Source organism: Podarcis melisellensis, assembly GCF_964234715.1.
Source record: "Podarcis melisellensis genome assembly, chromosome: 7".
Lineage (NCBI taxonomy): Eukaryota > Metazoa > Chordata > Lepidosauria > Squamata > Lacertidae > Podarcis > Podarcis melisellensis.
In genome coordinates this window covers 82,283,877-82,304,895 of record NC_138539.1, presented here as the reverse complement: position 1 = coordinate 82,304,895, position 21,019 = coordinate 82,283,877, and the positions used below count along the sequence as shown (strand labels likewise).

Here is a 21,019-nt window from a genome sequence, read left to right as displayed (position 1 = left end):
AACTTCCTTGGACTACTACTGCTGGTGGCAATAAAAGCAGAAAGTTTTGATGTGGTCCTTTCCTGTATCAAAGTAAATGTGTTTTTGTTACATCACAGGAAGTATTTATTTTATTTATTTATTTAAAAGCAATTCTAAACCAGTGTTTGTTTGTTTGTTTTTTAAGAGGAAGAATTTAGGCACGGGCAGAAACTGGAGTCCCAGGTTTCCTGTGTGCAAATGAAGTTGGCAAAAGAAAACTCCTAGACTGGTGGTATACTCCAGCTACTGTTGGGGTTCAACTCCTATCAGTTCCATCCATCATGGCCAATGGTTAGGGATTAAGGGAACTGTAGTCCAGGAACATTCAGAAGGTATCGTTTTGGCTACCCCTCCTTTGAACTGGATGTTCTGATTCTAGATTAATACAAGGACTACAAGACATGTTCTACTATCAGGAACAACAAATAAAACCATTCACAAATCATTCTCAAGGTTTTGAGAACACATCAAGTCTGCCGGACCTGGGTGTGTACATTGTAACTCCCCATTGTAATCAGCACTCAGATGAGCATGTTTGATAGTGGGGCCGGCCCAAGACATTTTGGTGCCTGAGGCAAACCACAAAATGGTGCCTCCCCCCTTCCCGGCCAAGGAAAAAGCAGGAGTGAAGATCAACATTAGGAAAAAGGAATGGAGTTCCACATTGGGACCCACTGCCCCTGTGGATCCTGCCACCTGAGGTGGTCGCCTCACCTTGCCTAATAGGTGGGCCAGCCCCATTTGATATCTTTTATCATCAGAGCCTCAGCATATCTAATGTTACCAGCTGAGAATGTGCAGAGGGCTAAACTGTGACTGGAACAGCAATGAAGCTAGCTCTCAACTCTCTGGTGTTCGACAACTCTCTGGTTCAAATCAGACCAGTAGTTTGCCTTGCATCTAGTTGTCTTCAATTCTGTGCTGTTGAAAAACAAGATGAGCACATCCTGGGGATATCAGACGCGTGAGTGGCTGAGTCTAACATTAACCCATTCTCCTAAAATAAGTTCCACCATACAGGCATCACTAAATGGGATGAGATCTTCTGCTATTAATAGTGGAAGCACAACAGGACAACATGGTCAACGCTATTAGCGTGACTGAGAGAAATTTAGCACAGCAGGATTCTGCACGGAACGTCTTAGCATTGCAACACAACATCCATCTAACAAATGACAGAAAAGCAAGTCAACTCAAAAACTTACTGCAAGCTCATTCACTGAATGCTTGCGGTTTTCAGAAAGCTGAGCAGATCCCTGTTACAGGTGCATCTGTTAAGAAATGCATAGTCATCTACCAGTGCTTCACTCACATGGAAGTTGATTCCATTTTCACATTTTCCTGTCTGTTTTCCTATTTTCCTATTCCCCACATTATATTTGAGCACTCACATGATGTAAAAGCCACCTTTGAAACCACAGTAGAATCTAGCACAAGTTTATCATTTATTTCCTTATTAATTGCGAAAGGGTTTTTTTTTTCATGTTCAGACCCTGAAACCTCCCCCCTAAATAAATTCACACACGAGTCAAATTTTTGGTTTGGTTTTTGGCAGAATTTAGGCCACAACTTTATTGATTACAGAAAGTGACTGGTTGCATAGGCTCTGGTTTGACTAGCTCCCTGCCATGCAGGTAGCGCTGACCCAGGGCACCAGCATAGGTCAGCCAAGGGTGAAAACCTGGATAAGCGGAAAGCTGGGAACGGGCTAACTCCGCCACCCAAATGTCCCCCTGGACTCAGGCACGGGCACAACCCCCTCACAGGGGTTGACCGAACCATCGAGTCCCTGGATTCCTTTAACGGAATACCCTTCACATAGGGATGGTGAGAGCGTTCTCCCATCCCTATCACCTGAACCAGAGCCTATCTACAACCTTATAAGTTGTGACAATTTGTTCCATGGCAGGAGAAACCCAAATGGCAACAGCCAATCCACCAAGTGGGGAAAATTCCTGCCGTGTCCCTGTCCCAACGAGAGACGACACATGGCGGCATAGCAAGGTCAAGCGCAAAGCCCTAAAAGTAGGGAGAGGTGGGCAGGTGTTTTGAATGCATGAGCCAAAAGAGGAAGCTCTGGGTCACGTGCATGGGCATAAATAAGTCCCTTGTACTATTTGGACTGCGTCCCATTGGCCAGATTGTACCCAGCTTCAAGGGAGCTGCCAATCGGGTGTTGTGGCTGACCAATCGTGCCCATCCACAACACAGGGTGTCGGTTTGCTGGGTCTCACAGCACTATGTGCCCTCTTTAAGGGAGGACCCGATTTACTCCCTGGAAGCAAATACAACTTGTTTGTGTGTGTGGGGGGGGGGGTTTATGTTCTGGGGATCATGCCTAAAGCCAAAATCACATATGGTCAAAACACATTGGGTTCAGTGCTGAATAGGATTGCGTAAGTATTTTTTTCTGGACGCCCGCCTCTTTATGTCTTCCTTCCTTCCTTCCTTCCTTCCTTCCTTCCTTCCTTCCTTCCTTCCTTCCTTTTGCCAGTGACGTAGCGTGGGGGGTGCAGGGGGGGCCGGCCGCACCGGCCGCAAAATCTGGGGGTTAGGGTTAGGGGGCGCAAATCCATGGGTTAGGGGGCGCAAATCCATGGGTTAGGGGGCGCAAATTACTTGCCTTGCCTCGGGTGCTGACAACCCACGCTACGCCACTGCTTTTTGCTAAGCACGTAAAGCTGAATGCGCACAAATTAAATGCATGTAAGTTGTGGGCTTTACTGTAACATGGAAATGAACACTAAATTTGCACCACATTCCACTATTGTTCCAGACGTAGGTTTTGTATCATGTGAATGCTCAAATATAATGCAGAACGTAGCAATTAGGAAAACGGAATAAACTGTGATGTGAACGCAGCCCCAAGGTAGGGAAATACTTTGTCGGGAGATACAGGTTCAAATCTCCACGTAGCCATGAAGCTCACTGGGTGACCTTGGGACAGACACATTCTCTCAGCCTAACCTGCTTCTCAGGGTTGCTGTGAGGGGAAAATAGCAGCATGAGGAGAGAACCATGTATGGTGCCTTGAGCTCAAACCCACAGCCCTGAAATTAAGAGCCTCATGTTTTGAGGAAATCCTTTATCAAGCGAAGTGTAAACCTTCTGGATTAAAATTGTTTGTGATAACCTTTCTGACTCTTATCTTACCTAAGCAAACACTACTAAGTAAAATGGGGCAGAAAAGTTGAGTGGACGCCCCTTGCCCCGAATCCTAGAGGAGGCAGAACATTAAAACATATTCCTGTTCTTGGGGGACAGGGGGCGGGCAGGTGTGGAGGACTCCCTGGTCCTGAATGGGGTAACTGTGCCCCTGAAGGACCAGGTGTGCAGCCTGGGAGTCATTTTGGATTCACAGCAGTCCATGGAGGCGCAGGTCAATTCTGTGTCCCGGGCAGCTGTTTACCAGCTCCATCTGGTATGCAGGCTGAGACCCTATTTGCCCGCCGACTGTCTCACCAGAGTGCTGCATGCTCTAGTTATCTCCTCCCTGGACTACTGCAATGCACTCTATGTGGGACTACCTTTGAAGGTGACCTGGAAACTACAAGTAATCAAGAATGTGGCTGCGGCGGCCGAGACCACATAACATTGGTCTTGAATGACCTACATTGGCTCCCAGTACGTTTCCGAGCACAATTCAAAGTGTTGGTGATGACCTTTAAAGCCCTAAACTGCCTCAGTCCAGTATACCTGAAGGAGCGTCTCCACTCCCATCGTTCTACCCAGACACTGAGGTCCAGCGCCAAGGGCCTTCTGGCGGTTCCCTCACTGCGAGAAGCCAAGTTACAGGGGACCAGGCAGAGGGCCTTCTCGGTAGTGGCACCCACCCTGTGGAACACCCTCCCACCAGATGTCAAAGAGAAGAACAGCTACCAGACTTTTAGAAGACATCTGAAGGCAGCCCTCTTTAGGGAAGCTTTTAATGTTTAACAGACTACTGTATTTTAATACTTTGTTGGAAGCCACCCAGAGTGGCTGGGGAAACCCAGCCAGATGGGTGGAATATAAATAATAATTTTTATTATTATTATTATTATTATTATTATTATTATTATTATTATTATTATTATTATTATTTTCTTCGCTATGCTCCATATAGTGAGAAAGGCAGCATTCTTTTTTTCCATTTCTTTTTATTGAATTTCACTTAAATAACCAAAAGAGAAAACAAATCAACAATTTCAAAAGAGATATCCAAACATAACATAAAAATAACATCAGTTTCCGTTACAGTTCTTTGTCTTCGCACTTAAATCTTTATATCTTTAAATCTTTAAATCTTTCCTCTACACACCTATTGACCTCCATCCCTCCCGATTTCGGGCTTCTTAATAAAAATACTTTCTTTTTCCTGCAGCTGATAATTGTTAATGGTTTACACATCATAAGATCTATATCAAACCTGCTATAGTTTTTAAGTTTCTATAATTCCCTTCAATGTATACCATAAATTTATTCCAGTCACTAATAAACTTTGTAATTTTTTTTGTTTCTGATTTTTTGTGTCATTTTTGCTAATTCAACAAATTCAAATAATTTTATTTGCCAATCTCTAATCGCTGGGGTGTGTGGACTTTTCCAATTTTGTGCAATTAATATTCTAGCCGCAACTGTAGCGTACTGGAATAATGTCTTATCTTCTTTTTTAATTTCATCCCCAATTATTCCTAGTAGGAAGGCCTCTGGTCTTTTGGGGAAAGTGTATTTAAATATATTTTTTTAACTCATAAATAAGTTCCCAAAATTTCTTCATTTCTTCGCATATCCACCACATATGGTAGAAATTGCCTTCTTTGATTTTACACTTCCAGCAGGCCTTATTTCCTGTTTTATACATTTCCCCTAATTTTGCCGGTGTGATGTACCACCTATACATCATCTTTTCCAAATTTTCTCTGAGTGTGACACATGCCGTGAATTTCATTCCACTAGTCCATAATTTCAACCACTTATCATATTCTATATTGTATCCCAAATCCATTGCCCATTTTGTCATGACCTCCTTTATTTCTTCATCTTTGGTGTCCCATTCTAATAATATGTTATACATTTTGGATAATAACTTGGATTTACCTTCAATTATTTCTATCTGAAATGTAGATTTTTTTTCATTCATCCCTACTTTTTTATCTTCCTTCCATGCTGCATTTATTTGATGGAATTGCAGCCATCCTGTTAATTTGTCTTTCAACTCCTCATATGTTCTCATCTTCTATCTGCTTTCTGATCTTATCAGTAGGTCTTCATAGGTCAATCTTTCTCCTTCCATATTTGCTTTTTTGGTAGTTTAAATGTCGATTGGCGATAACCACCAGGGTGTTTTCCATTCTAAAAGTTTTTTATTTTTCTCCCAAACTTCATAAAGTGGCCCTCTAATAATATGGTTTGAAAAACCTTTGTGTACCTTTTCTTTATTTAGCCACAAATAGGCATGCCAACCGAATCTGTTGTTGAAGCCTTCTAGGTCTAGCAGGTCAGTGTTTTCCAAATTAATCCAATCTTTGATCCAACAGAGGCAGGAGGCCTCGAAGTATAATTTCAGATTAGGTACCAAGAATCCCCATCTTTCTTTCCAATCTGTAAGTAGTTTAAATCTAATTCTCGGTCTTTTCCCTTGCCATATAAATTTCGAAAGAGTTTTTTGCCAATCTGTAAACATTTTGGAAAGGCAGCATTCTTGCGACAGTGGGCCCTTGGCTGGTCTTGGGGCCTAGCGAATGCCCAGTCAATCCACTATCCCAAGAGATCTATGAATGTTATCTATCTGCTCTGGTATACTGAGGCACAGGTAAGTTAAAACATCCAGATTTCCCTTTCTCAAAAGTGTGGGGTCGGGAAGCAAAGTTTTCAGTGACTCAACTCTCATTTCCACAACATGCATACCTTAGAAATTTGTAGAGATACTGACGGCTACAAGCTGACCAGGAGAAGACCCCATTGTGTCCTGCCAGCGTGGGTGACATGATGTTACCTTCAGACTTTTTGCAAATATTTCCCTCTCCGTCATGGATCATGCCAAAGCTGCAGGAGAAAAAATCGATTAACTTGCATTCTCCCTATATAAATACTGCCTTAATAATACCAGCACTCTGAACTCAACTTTGTAAGAGAGTTTCTCTGTTGTGCACCATTTTTAATCCTGACCAGTTTTTAGGGAAAAAACTACCAATTTGAGGACTCTTTTGAAAATTCCTGCTGAATACTTTTACCCAATACGATGCTTCACATAGAGTGATAGTCCCAGCCATTGTTCCAGCCCCGAAAGCCATAGAATCTGAACTCTGAAATGCTGAGCAGATGAAACACGAAGGCAAACAAGCAGACCTAAATTACGATATGTTTGTTTGGAAGATCATATCAGTGTTTGAATTCTAACCACAGTTTGCTCAAACAGTCATTTGGCTTGTTACCAGATATTTAACTGAAGCACAATGAATTTCTACTTCACCTGTTAGAAAGGATGCTGGGAAAAAACAAACAAACAAACAAACAAACAAACAAATATCTAGTATCTCTTTCCAAAGATATGCATACAAACTTACTTGTGTCCAGACTCATGAGCAATAGTAAATGCCAGACCAAGACCAGTATCTTCATTAACTGTGCAGCTGCGATATTTACTGCACATTCCATTTATTGGAGCAAATCCTGGTAAATTAAACGTAAAGGGAGGGGAAACAGCATTCATTAGGAAATTGTCTTTGTGAATGTTAGTTTAACAAATACCCAAAAAGAAAATACAAAAGAACTTGGTCTGTTGGCTTCAAAATGCATATGCAATACTTGGGTTTTTGCAAAGTAGACTGTTGCTGCCAGCGTCACGCAGCTTCCGTGTTGTGATACGAATTAGAAAGGAACTGCTTCCTCTGCTTTTATGTATCTCAGTGCACAACTGGATCCCTGCTCTCTCTCTCCCCCACACCCACACCCTGAGCACACCACTAATTCCTGACCAGAGGTATTGGCAGAGCTATTGCACTGGATAACAAAATAGAGGCATCTCTCTCCCATCACCTGAATATTGCAAAACCCATGGCAAACATCTGATAGCATTTAATTCCAGCATTTATCACACTGATGTCCTGCCCTGAGGAATCAAATGGGTATACACTGAGAGGCGGGTATGGATTTGGACGGCAGAACCCCAATTTATTTATTTATATATCCCATTGTTCTCTGAGAAGCTCCAGGAATACAGGGGTGGAGATGGGGGGTGGGACAGAAGATCCCTGTTCAAAATCAACCCTCAAATTCTATTCCTACAGATGCCTTTAGTTTGCAATTATTCCACCACTGTTGACATTTGTGGATCATGGTGGGTAGCAATTCTCAGAGGGCAAGATAGGGTGAGGTTACCAGATTTTTTTCAAAGAATCCGGGGACACTTTTTTTTTTTGGAAAAGAGAAAAAAAGGTTATTTTTTAAAAAGAAAATTAAGAAGCAATATCTTCTCTTCTGTGGTCTCCTCAGTCCCACAGCCTTCCTCTTGGCCCCGGCCTCCTCTTTTGGAACGCTAGCCACCGTGGAGTAGGCTCGGCTCGGGCCTCAGCTTGGCCATGCATCCTTGCCCTCCCAGTGCTCTCCTACCTCTCCTCCTCAGCTGTGGCAGCGGCAGTGGCGTGGCAATGTCGGAGCTCCCCCCTTTTCTCTCTTTCCTCTTTCTTTCTATTCCTTTTCCTCTCCCCTCCTTCCTGTGTCGGCTCCAAGGTTTTGCTGGCCCCAGAGAGCTGCTGGGCAGTTGGCGGGGTGGCCAGGCAATCTCACTCCCAGCTCAATTTGGGTCATGCGCGGGGGGGGGGTATCAGCAGTTCCCCCAGTTGATGCACCGGGCGTCCCTGGTTCCCCCTCGGCAGTGGCAGCGGCAGTCTCAGCAACCCAGAGCCAGCCTGGTAGTGCAGTTGGCTCTGGCTGGCTTCAGGAGCTGCTCACTGCTGTGGCACCCGCCATTTTGCCTCGCCGGAAGTCTCCGTATGACGTGTCTTGTGTCACCAAACCAATCCCGCAACATTCATTCCCTACTAATAAATCTACAACACTTAAAATAAAAACCCGGGGACATTAAATGAAATCCAGGGACATTCTGGGGACAGATTTGTAAATCTGGGGACTGTCCCTGGGAAACGGGGCTGTCTGGTAACCATAGGATAGGGTCTAGGACCCTTCAGTGTAATCATGCCACTCAGTTGTGAAATAATAGGGCCAATATGTGTTTAGCCGGTTAAGTATCAAGCCAGACACTGGATTTTAGGTATTTAGCACCATCAGCAAAATACATTGATTTTGCCAAGGCCTTTAAGAGCAGGGGTTAATGCTTCAGCAGCGATGACCACAGTAGGTTGCCAGCAAAGACTCACCTAACGTATCACATGGCTCGTTCTTCCAGGAACATATATCTAGGCCGGTAAGCAAAATTGCATGGTCATGGCGGCTCCCATCCTTCCCCATCAGTCCGGACTGCCACTGACAAAAACTACTCAGGGTATGGTCAGCGTGGTGATTGATCACGAGCCCTGGCTGAATGGAAGAGTCAAACAGAAGAAAAAGTCCAATGGGAAATGGGAATGAGATTTAGTTTTGTAGCTGTGGGCAAGTTGATAAAAACAAGCAGGTGTTTAAAGGGAAAGACACAGTCTTGGAGCCTGGCTTGGCCTTACCAACATGTCCCTGGCCCCCTCGCTGAATGGCCGCTTGGCCAGAGCTTGCTCATTCCTTGCACAGATGGTGAACAGACACAGAGGAAGGGAGGCGGGCAAGGGGTGACCCCAGTGTAGCCTGGCTTGGCACTCCTTTCTGCGGGTGTTAGGGGGAATCGCCCTCCAATTCGCCAGCTGGGCTTCTTCCTTTGTGTGCTGGAAGGCGCCACAGTGTGGCCCCACTTGGCTCCAGTGGCAAGGGCTGGAGGAGCAGGCTCCGTTCACCCTCTGCACCCTGCCCGGAGTGTGTGCACACCCTGGGCATTGGCACTACGACGCTGCTCTTTATCTCTAAATCAGAGCAAACAGCAATTTGGGTTTTTCCCCAATTGCCATTTGCTCTGATCTGTTGATCAGTGTTCTTCAGTTGTACCTGGGAAGTCCGTTCGACTTCCAAAATGTTTGGAAACCAAAGCGCAGCTTCTGATTGGATGCAGGAAGCTCCTGTAGCCAATCAGAACCTGCAGAAGCCCCATCGGACGTCCGGCTTCCAAAAATAGTTTGCAAACCAGAACAGCCACTTCTGGGTTTGTGGCGTTTGGGAGCCAAAACGCTTTGGAACTAAGCTGTCCGAAAACCAAAGTACGACTGTATATGCTATATGAACTATGGTATCCAAATTTGAAATATATTGTATGTCATCATTAAACATAAGCACTGGAGGATAGTATGAATCTCAGCTCTAGGTTCCTCTTTAGGGAAAAAAAAACAGCAAGGGAGAGGAACACGAGTTCCAAAATATCAGAAACAGGTTGTAAATATCATTTAAAATAAATAATAATATTGTATCTGAAGATATTATTATGTTTGTCCAATATTTCCTCCTCCTTTTTACAAAATCTGTTATACGACATAATAACAGGAACAAAGGATAAAAGTAAAGAAAATCAGCAGAGACTGATTGGACTAAGACTACCCAATGGACAGGATTGGGTCCAAAGTGTTCACATAACCTCTACTGACCAAGACGTAAACCCTATTTGAATTTAACAGAATTTACTTCTGAGCAGGCATGGTTAGAATTATGCTGTAACTAACTAAAAGCTGCCCTTATAAAATTAACAAGTACTAACTGTTCCTTTAACTCCCTTTGCTGCAGAAGAAAGAATTGTAAGCAGCGGCGCAGTAAGCAACAGATTTACAATTACAGAGCAGCAATTTTTAAGCATAAGATGTAAAGGAAAATTATATCACAGGTGTAAGATCAAAAGATTACTCTCCTTACTCTTTTCATGTTGGACGTGGTCCAAGCACGAAAAGCTAAACATTCAATGTAATTAACCTGTCACTTAAGGAGTCCTGATCGCTCAGCACATAAAATGAAGCATTACATTGCTAGTAGAGCGTTCTACTGCACTGGAGACAACTCAAAAACAAAAAAGGAAAGAGGCAAGTAAATGAAGGGAGAGTAGGCTTTCATGTCCCTGTCAACACAGTTGTAACAGCTGGAATAGTGAGGATCGGGAGCTGTTCTTGTGGAGCTCAATGTAGGAACGATACAGGGTTCTGTATCTCCAAGTATGGAGTTTTTAAGTGCTTCCTTAAGTGGTTAGTTTAGAAGCGTATTCCAAATCAAAGTGTGTCTAGTGGAGTTAGACACACATGGTTGGGGACTGGGAGTGAGCCGAGAGTTCCTATTGAACCTCCATTCTTACACACAGCATTTCTCCACTATCTCTAACCATCAGTATGGGTCCTGTATACCTGAAGGAGCGTCTCCACCCCCATCGTTCAGCCCGGACACTGAGATCCAGCGCCGAGGGCCTTCTGGCGGTTCCCTCATTGCGAGAAGTGAGGTTACAGGGAACCAGACAGAGAGCTTTCTTGGTAGTGGCACCCACCCTGTGGAACACCCTCCCTTCAGATGTGAAGAAAATAAGCAGCTATCCTATCTTTAAAAGACATCTGAAGGCAGCCCTGTTCAGGGAAGTTTTTAATATTTAACGCTGTACTGTTTTTAACACTTGACTGGAAGCCGCCCAGAGTGGCTGGCGAAACTCAGCCAGATGGGCGGGGTATAAATAATAAATAATAAATTATTATTATTATTATTATTATTATTATTATTATTATTATTATCCTCGTGACATCGTGGTTAACCACGGTCCACACTAAGCATGGGTTGCTTAGAATTGAGCCAGTTAACAATGCTCACTAAAAACCAACCCCTGATTAGAACTGAGCATGGAGTCAGCACAACTCTCAGCCACGGGGAAAACACAGGGAAATCTGTGCTTGAAAAGGAGACGGTTGGTGGAAGATGGGGTCATGGCGGCTTGAGTCAGGGCTTCCACCAGCCAGAGTTTAGTTGATTCACTCTTGCGAAACCATTTCTGCCATAAGTCTGACAGACTGAACTTTGACAATAATGAGTGGGGGTCCCTAATAGTAAAACAATGTTGAATTATTCAGCTTCAAAGAAAACAGTGCAATATTCGCGGTTACCTGTTCTTCTTCCAAAAGTATCAAGCCAACAACTGCGATATTGATATTTCCTCCAATGGTTCCGTCTCTGAACAAAGCAGAAACCTAAGAGGAAATACCAAAAATGAAAGCTGATGAAGCTAATGCAGTACCCTCATCTGCCGTGAAAAATTAATTATCTTTATTATTTGATTTATATACCGCTTATATGCCAAAATGGGGCCTAAGCAGTTTACAACTATAAAATCAACACATAATCAAAATATACAATGACAAATCCATTGGGCATTAAAACATGCTTAATTAAAATATATAATAAGGCAAAAATTTAAAAGGTTTTACACTTAAAACAGTTAAAACACCAAAACCAGAAGCTCTCTTCAGGGAACCGCTTGCCTAAACAGGTATGTCTTCAGGAGCTGGTGGGATGCCAACACTGAGGGGGCCCCTCATATTTCAGAATTAGGGCTAGAATACAATCTATTGGTTTCATACAAATGCCATGTTGCTGTCTCCTGCTTATGGAAAAGTGCTTGGAAATGTGCCCATTAAACAATGAATATATATATATATATATATATATATATATATATATATATATATATATATGCTTTCGTAGATTTTCACGGGTACAGGAATGCAGGTTTTGGTGTCCTCGGGTGTCTTCCCGTGTAAAAGTTGGGGTGTCTAGGCGACGTTTCGACGAGGTCTCACTCGTCATCTTCAGGCTGGTGCTTTCGGCTTCTTGTTACTGGAACAGAGCAGGATCTCAGTGTTTGAGTTCCTATAAATACTGTTGAGGGGGTGTGGTGTATAGCCTCCAATGTTCTGGGCAGAGAGGAAGTTCCCAGGCTAGTGTGCCTTTTCTTCTTTTGTTCCTTAATTACTTGAGGGATATCTTGAGTGGTTTCTTGAGTGATATCCTGAGTACCACTTAGCTGGGTCATTAGGTGTGGATTAGTTGCTAAAGTCTTTGTGTCTTGACCTCTTGAACTTTGTGAAGAGTTTTTCTGAGAAGATGGCTGTACTGCACTTAGTTGTGCTCTGGCTTGGCTTCGTGTATAGGGGCGAGCTGTGGTTTTGTGGCCTGTGTCAGCCAGATCTGTGTAGGGATTGCAGGGGGGTGCAGCATCCGGAGGTGCCACCATGGTTTGGCTACTGGATGGTGTCTGTAATTTATCTGTGGAGAGGGTCTGGGTTTGGGTCTGGTGTGGTTGATTGGTGATGGCGTTCTGTGTGCCTCTGGATCTGGTGTCAGTTTTTGTGGGGAGGGCTAATTTCCAGATGTCTGGCAAGCGGGATGTGTCGTCACGCTTGTTAAAGAGCAATTTGGAATCTGCAAAACATGGAACATCACCACAAGAGAATAATCATGGAAGCCATCGAGATAGAGAAACACCCTCACAACATGAACAAGCGTGACGACACATCCCGCTTGCCAGACATCTGGAAATTAGCCCTCCCCACAAAAACTGACACCAGATCCAGAGGCACACAGAACGCCATCACCAATCAACCACACCAGACCCAAACCCAGACCCTCTCCACAGATAAATTACAGACACCATCCAGTAGCCAAACCATGGTGGCACCTCCGGATGCTGCACCCCCCTGCAATCCCTACACAGATCTGGCTGACACAGGCCACAAAACCACAGCTCGCCCCTATACACGAAGCCAAGCCAGAGCACAACTAAGTGCAGTACAGCCATCTTCTCAGAAAAACTCTTCACAAAGTTCAAGAGGTCAAGACACAAAGACTTTAGCAACTAATCCACACCTAATGACCCACCTAAGTGGTACTCAGGATATCACTCAAGAAATCACTCAAGATATCCCTCAAGTAATTAAGGAACAAAAGAAGAAAAGGCACACTAGCCTGGGAACTTCCTCTCTACCCAGAACATTGGAGGCTATACACCACACCCCCTCAACAGTATTTATAGGAACTCAAACACTGAGATCCTGCTCTGTTCCAGTAACAAGAAGCCGAAAGCACCAGCCTGAAGATAACGAGTGAGACCTCGTCGAAACGTCGCCTAGACACCCCAACTTTTACACGGGAAGACACCCGAGGACACCAAAACCTGCATATATATATATATATACACACACACACACACACACATACATACATACATACATATATATATATATATATATATATATATATATATATATATATATTCTCATTGCTCTTGTAACTTTGCTTATGTATCTGGCCTATCAATGTTTATGCCACAATATGTTTACCTTTAATATGCCACAGGACTCCTTCTTTTTGTTGTTGTTACACGTAACAACAGATTATTGCAATTCTTTTGGGGTTTTTCTTTAATGCGGTATAATTTAACCAAGGGACGCGGGTGGCACTGTGAGTTAAACCACAGAGCCTAGGGCTGGCCGATCAGAAGGTCGGCGGCTCGAATCCCTGTGACGGGTTGAGCTCCCATTGCTCAGTCCCTGAGTGGTTCGAAAGCACGTCAAAGTGCAAGTAGATAAATAGGTACGGCTCCGGCAAGAAGGTAAACGGCGTTTCCGTGAGCTGCTCTGGTTTGCCAGAAGTGGCTTAGTCATGCTGGCCACATGATCCGGAAGCTGTATGCCGGCTCCCTTGGCCAATAAAGCGAGATGAGCACCGCAACACCAGAGTCGTCTGCAACTGGACCTAACAGTCAGGGATCCCTTAGCCTTAAATTTAACCAAAGTCAGGTACTTAAACCCTACTGATGTCAAAGGGGGAGTTATGCACAAGACTGCTCCCTGAGCAACAGAACAAAAAGGCACATTGATGGTCAAGGGTGGCCTGGGGCCATTATTTTCTTGTTTTCATTTATAATGTCTGCCACTTCTTTACTTCCTCCTTTTTACAACTATGTCTACATCCTGGACGCCCACACCCTGATAGTGATCAGAAAGCTCTTGATCTTGTTCCCTGGATGCATGGATTGTCAGCCTAGCTGATGAGCCTCCTCCAACTACTAGAGGCTGTGGCTCTTTCTCCAAGACATTTACACAGCCAAGGGAGGTGGTGCCCCTAGAAGTTTGGCAGCCCGTGTAGCTACCTAAGCTTGCTTCTATAACTGTGCTGGCCCCAAAAGACTTGCTCAACACTTTCGCTGCATTCAATGAGTCTTAAACGTGCTCATTTTTTGCCAGATCATATCCATACTTCAAAGGAGAAAAAAACCCATACAACATGCATCAAAGTAACCTCCCTCCTGCAAAATCGGTACGGGATTTCAGGGTTGCAGGGCACAAAACAATGTGCAACAAGGGCAACATTTGTGGTTCATTAACTTTTACTTCCATGTTGCACAGATCTCATCGCTCCACTCTCAGGAAAAGTAAAGATTAACTAAATCAGACATGCCACAAAGCATTAAGGCTATATACACTTTAGTGGCTTGAAACACAGTGAGGTCGTTTCCCCACAACCTGTGTTTGAAGCAGCTGTAAGGGCCAGGGAGAGGGGAGGGAATACTCTCTGTCTTACTCCAGAATGTATTTGGAGGGGTGAGGAGAGTACGCACTAGTGGCTAAACATGCTTATAAAGTGACAATATTAATTTTGAATCGGTATTCATCACCCAACGTGTCTCAAGAAAAAGAACTATCATACCATATTGAGTATAGTCAGGACGTACGTAGTAATATTGTCATGGCCATGGTTTTGCATCATCTTTTTGTCAACCACCACCAAGGTCTCCACATTCAGCTCTTTGCTCTTGTGAGCCTTCATAAGAGATCGCTTGCTTCGCAGTAGATATCTATATTCATCTGGCAGGATGTACGTGTCTCCATCTGGAGGCTGGGGCATATCTGCAAGAAGCAAGACAGGAGATGTCCAAGTAAAACTAAAGCTGTGTTTTTCACAGTGTAACATCAAATCAAAGAGCTAAACACGTGAACAGGATTATACTAGGCTCCCCAAAAGTACCGTATTTTTTGCACCATAACACTCACTTTTTTCCTCCTAGAAAGTAAGGGGAAATGTCTCTGTGCGTTATGGAGGGAATGCCTATGGGTGGCATGCCTACGGATTTTCCTCCTCTAAAAACTACGTGCGTGTTATGGTCAGGTGCGTGTTATAGAGCGAAAAATACGGGTAACTTCCATGTACAGTGGTACCTCTGGATACAAACGGGATATGTTCACATCCTGAAGTGAACGCAACCCATTTCTGTGTGTCTGCATGTGTGCAGGTCGCGATTCGCTGCTTCCGCGCATGCGTGTGACATCATTTTGACTGTCTGCGCATGCACAAGCGGCAAAACCCGGAAGTAATGTGTTCCGTTACCTCCGGGTCACCGCGGAGCGCAACCCGGAAGCGCTCAACCTGAAGTAACTTCAACCCGAGGTATGACTGTAGTGGGAAAGAATTATAGCAGTGCATGGCATCCATTTATAAGGCAGAAGGACACCTTGGTGTCTCCAGTTAAGGCAGTGGTAGCTAGGTTGTGGTACTTTAGATGGGCTACAATATCCCAAAACTATTGGCCATGCTGGTGGGGACCAAAGGAAGTCCAGCATCGTCCTGATGGCCACACCATAGCTACCTACCAGTTAATGGATCTCCTGTAGCAATGAAAGCCTTGTGCTAAGATCTCAGAGACCCACAGCCCTGGGAAGGGTCAAGTACGTGTGGCAAGAACTTAATACATTTCCAGAGGGCAGTGTTTACTGATATTTTTAAGCAACTTAACACCACTAAGTTTCTTAACATTCTGCTCCATCCCTTTCTTTCCCATCTAGTGTTTCATGCACACTGTACAGAACATTATTAATCATCCCTTTTTGATTTCCCATATACAGGTGTCACTGGAGAAATAGAGGATGGAGACAGGAACCACACTGCTCCACTCAGGTGCAGGGAACCTTTGGCTCTCCAGATGTTGTAGAACTACAACTTCCATCATCTCTGACCATTGGCCATGCTTGTAGTTCAGCAACAGAGGGCGAAAGGTTCTCTTCATCCGACTCCAGTGTTAGTACCAAACTAACAATGTTGCCAGAGGCTGCTGTGCACTACTTCACAGCCCCTAACTTTGAAAATTGTACAAAAACATTTACTTTTTAAGTCCTATTGATTTCAAACTGGTCCATTAAGTACACCTACGTCTCTTCAGTTTAAATAAATTTATTAAAAAATATACTGCTTAAGGTAAAGGTAAAGGTACCCCTGCCCGTACGGGCCAGTCGTGTCCAACACTAGGGTTGTGCGCCCATCTCACTCTAGAGGCCAGGGGCCAGCGCTGTCCGCAGACACTTCTGGGTCACGTGGCCAGCGTGACGAAGCTGCTCCGGCAAACCGGCACCAGAGCAGCACACAGAAACGCCGTTTACCTTCCCGCTATAAAGCGGTACCTATTTATCTACTTGCACTTAGGGGTGCTTTCGAACTGCTAGGTGGGCAGGAGCTGGGACCGAAGGACGGGAGCTCACCCCGCCGCGGGGATTCGAACCGCCGACCATACGATCGGCAAGCCCTAGGCACTGTGGTTTTACCCACAGCGCCACCCACGTCCCTAATATACTGCTTAATATAATACAAATCTCTAGGCAGCTTACCTTAAAGAATCAAAAACAATGAGACCTAAGGCATACTTTACATTGGCTGAATTGTGCCAAAGAAGTTTAAGAAGATACTGGCAAATATTTTGATTTGCACCTAGCTAAATGTAACCGTTTTGAAAGACCTTACTAAAAGTTGAAGGACAGAACAAAGTACACAGTGATATATTCATCCAAATCATCGCTCACACAGTTAGGGAACAAACACCGTGGTAAAGCTCAGTACCAGTCTTTTGTGTGCTGACTTTAGGAACAAAAAAAGTCAGAAGTGAAACCAGAACATGGCAACAGGCTGGGACTACAGGAGTGATCAGAGCTGACTGCTTGATGTCAAAGTTGATTGAGGCAGACATGCAACACCAACATCCAAAACCTGGGTCCAAAGTGTTCACATAACCTCACTTCCTACCTCTTCCTTGCGAAGGTATTTGTTTACTGGAAAGGAACAACTGAACTGCAAATGAACAATCTTAACAACAGCTATACAGACAGTGGAATTAACTCAGGTGGGGGAAACGGTGTCCTTACATACATTTCTTGCGCCTCCCACAAAAGTGCCGTTTTTGCCGCCGCTCAGAATTGCGATGATGGTGGGTCTCTTGAAAAACATGATTGTGAGTATCCACTTCCCTTTGCCTCTCATCATTCACAGTTACCTCATTATCAAATGCCAGCTGAGGCTCAGTAGATCTCTTATACAGTACATGAGGACGGTGACCGTGAGGAGCAGAGAAGTTGTGTTTAAGTGCAATATTTGGAGGTAGTGGTTTCAGCAAGTAATCAGCTTCCTGCGTCCTTATCAAGCCAGACTAGAAAGGCAAAACACAATTAAAAGAGAGAACAGTGGATTCAGATTGTCCTTCAGAAGATACTCCTTCCTTTTAGATATTTTCCTTTCCCACACTAAGCTCCTAAACAAATCTTAATTTGTACAGCAGGTTTTTTAGACAACAGAGGTCCTTTGTAAACTTAACAATCAGGATCTGAAAACAAAAAAAAAATCATTCTAGGGAGATGCACATTCCTTTCTCTGGATCAAATCCATCCTCTCCCTTCTCTTCCAAATTTCCTTCAGAATTTTAATAATAATTTAATTAAATCTTAACATTACATATACACTGATGCTAACTGCCTTGGTCGCGCTGGTTGATGATCTCCGGCAGGCTAGGGACAAAGGTGAGAGCTGTTTCCTAGTTCTGCTGGATCTCTCAGCGGCCTTTGACACCATCGACCATAACATCCTTCTGGACCGTCTAGAGGGGCTGGGAGCTGGGGGCACTGTCCTACAGTGGTTCCGCTCCTTCCTCCTGGGCCGTGTCCAGAAAGTGGTGGTGGGGGGTGAGTGTTCAGACCCCTGGGCTCTCACTTGTGGGGTGCCTCAGGGTTCTGTCCTCTCCCCCATGCTTTTTAATATCTATATGAAGCCGCTGGGAGAGATCATCAGGGGGTTTGGGCTGGGTGTTCATCAGTATGCAGATGACACCCAGCTCTACCTCTCCTTTAAATCAGAACCAGTGAAGGCAGTGAAGGTCCTGTGTGAGTGCCTGGAGGCGGTTGGAGGTTGGATGGCGGCTAACAGATTGAGGTTGAATCCTGACAAGACAGAAGTACTGTTTTTGGGGGACAGGAGGCGGGCAGGTGTGGAGGATTCCCTGGTCCTGAATGGGGTAACTGTGCCCCTGAAGGACCAGGTGCGCAGCCTGGGAGTCATTTTGGACTCACAGCTGTCCATGGAGGCGCAGGTTAACTCTGTGTCCAGGGCAGCTGTCTACCAGCTCCACCTGGTACGCAGGCTAAGACCCTACCTCCCCGCGGACTGTCTCGCCAGAGTGGTGCATGCTCTAGTTATCTCACGCTTGGACTACTGCAACGCGTTCTACGTGGGGCTACCTTTGAAGGTGACCCGGAAACTGCAATTAATCCAGAATGCGGCAGCTAGACTGGTGACTGGGAGTGGCCGCCGGGACCACATAACACCGGTTCTGAGAGATCTGCACTGGCTCCCAGTACGTTTCCGAGCATGATTCAAAGTGTTGGTGCTGACCTTTAAAGCCCTAAACGGCCTCGGTCCTGTATACCTGAAGGAGCGTCTCCACCCCCATCGTTCAGCCCGGACACTGAGATCCAGTGCAGAGGGCCTTCTGGCGGTTCCATCATTGCGAGAAGTGAGGCTACAGGGAACCAGACAGAGGGCCTTCTCGGTAGTGGCGCCCGCCCTGTGGAACGCCCTCCCATCAGATGTCAAAGAGATAAAGAATTACCTGACATTCAGAAAACATCTTAAGACAGCCATGTTCAGGGAAGTTTTTAATATGTAATGCTGTACTGTTTTTAACACTGATTGGGAGCCGCCCAGAGTGGCTGGGGAAACTCAGCCAGATGGGCGGGGTATAAATAATAAATTATTATTATTATAACTGTGCTTGGCAATGCTGGAGGTTTTTTTGTGTGTGTGTAAACCAGAAACTGGAAACAGCCTCTGGGATCGATTCTCAAATCTTAATTAAGTGGGGACATTAGCCAGGAGTAAACATTATGTTGCGGGACACCTGGAGTACCCACAGACTCATACAGACCTCCCTCTTCCCCTGTTGTGCAAATATTCACCCCCCAGTTTTAGGGCTAACTATGGGAATTGTTTACATGGGTGGTGCTGTGGTCTAAACCACAGAGCCTAGGGCTTGCCGATTGGAAGGTTGGTGGTTCAAATCCCCGCAACAGGGTGAGCACCCGTTGCTCGGTCCCAGCTGCTGCCAACCTAGCAGTTCGAAAGTATGTCAAAGTGCAAGCAGATAAATAGATACCACTCTGGCGGGAAGGTAAACGGCGTTTCCGTGTGCTGCTCTGGTTCGCCAGAAGCGGCTTAGTCATGCTGGCCACATGACCCGGAAGCTGTCTGCAGACAAACGCTGGCTCCCTCGGCCAGTAAATCCAGATGAGCCCCGCAACCCCAGAGTCGTCCGCGACTGGACTTAATGGTCAGAGGGTCCCTTTACCAGGGAAATTGTAACAACCAATTCATACAGAGATTCTAAAATGGAATTCATCACAGCACTAGAAACCCTACCAAAGGGAACAATTTTAATTTGGCAAAGCCAGAGGCTGGGTGAGCTAATAGTCTTTCCCACCACTATGATTTTATATTTCCTACTATAAGGCCAAGGGCTCATTTGCCCTCTGGGTCAAGCATGTAGTAGATCTCTGGGTCTCCAAAGGCTACCTCTGAAGGAACACCTCCTATGTGTTATTGTGTTGTCATATCAACTTACAAAACACCGCACAAAGGAGTGCCGTACTTTCTAGCGTTTTTTAAAAAAAACTTCCCAGAGCATGGTAGCATGGAGGAAATCAGGGTAAAAGTAGAAAGTTTCATATGGGGGAGGGGTAGAGAACTAAATCAGGAACACCCAACTGGTGTTTGGGCCTGAAACCCATATTTCATCTGGAACAATTTTGAGAATGGGCACAGGGCTTCCTATATGCCCAGTGGTTCTGGAAATGACACAGCAGATGAGTAGCTGCAGACAGGGGCTTATCCACACTTTCTAGGCACACTCAATGCTTTAAAGCTTTGTGTATGAGTGCTCTCTCTTTATCCCCCCCCTCCCCAAAGCCTTCCCTGCCGAAACCTGCTCTTTACTGCTGAATTGGAGCAAATGGCAATTTGCAGAAAACTCGACTTGCCGTTTGTTGCACTTCAGCTTCAAAAAGCAGGTTTTTGTGGGGGAAAAGTTCTTATATATATCTATTTTTATTTATGATTTTCAGTTTTATACATTTCAATAACTTTACCATCATTTTAACATTTCAAAACGACTTCCTTGCCCCTCTTTCTGCAGTACCTTAAATTTATTTTTTAAAATATTTCCTGCATATCTAAATTAACTTAATTTGCTCATCTACTTTAAATGTATACTCTTATAAAACAGCACGTTATTGCAATAATCCTGCCAATGCTCTTTGTGGGGTAAGTTCTGGGGTGAAAAAAACCAGCACAGACCTGTGCCCAGAAAGAATGGGGCAAAGGTAAGTTTGAGGGAAGTGGAACAAATTTACTACTGGTTTCGTCAAAGCTTTCCAGAGTGGAACCACAGCAAGATGAGAGAAAATCATGGATGACTGTTGGAAGCAAATGAACCCAGATATGCAAGATAAAAAAAGATAGGTTATAGTTTGGGGAGTTGGGCATAAAGGCAGATGCCATAGAGGAGTCCAGAGGAGTCCAGAGGATGCCAACGTGTCCAGAGGAGGGCAACCAAAATGGTCAAAGGCCTGGAAATGATGCCTTATGAGGAACGGCT

The 21,019-nt window shown here is 44.7% G+C and overlaps 1 protein-coding gene across 2 annotated transcripts in view; it reads right to left on the bottom strand.

Moving 5' to 3' along the window:
* The window catches only part of ADAMTS16 (ADAM metallopeptidase with thrombospondin type 1 motif 16), a 100,209-nt gene that overhangs the window by 69,546 nt on the left and 9,644 nt on the right, over positions 1 to 21,019 (bottom strand). The window contains exons 4-9 of one of the 2 annotated variants that reach the window (XM_081920024.1): positions 17,251 to 17,527; positions 14,767 to 14,966; positions 11,166 to 11,249; positions 8,382 to 8,541; positions 6,570 to 6,675; positions 5,911 to 6,048 (exon numbers count right to left, since the gene is read on the bottom strand). In XM_081920024.1, coding sequence (XP_081776150.1) covers positions 5,911 to 6,048; positions 6,570 to 6,675; positions 8,382 to 8,541; positions 11,166 to 11,249; positions 14,767 to 14,966; positions 17,251 to 17,527 — 965 coding nt within the window. Of the gene's footprint in view, positions 1 to 5,910; positions 6,049 to 6,569; positions 6,676 to 8,381; positions 8,542 to 11,165; positions 11,250 to 14,766; positions 14,967 to 17,246; positions 17,528 to 21,019 lie in introns of those variants that run through there. The other variant, XM_081920025.1, reaches the window with a different exon arrangement.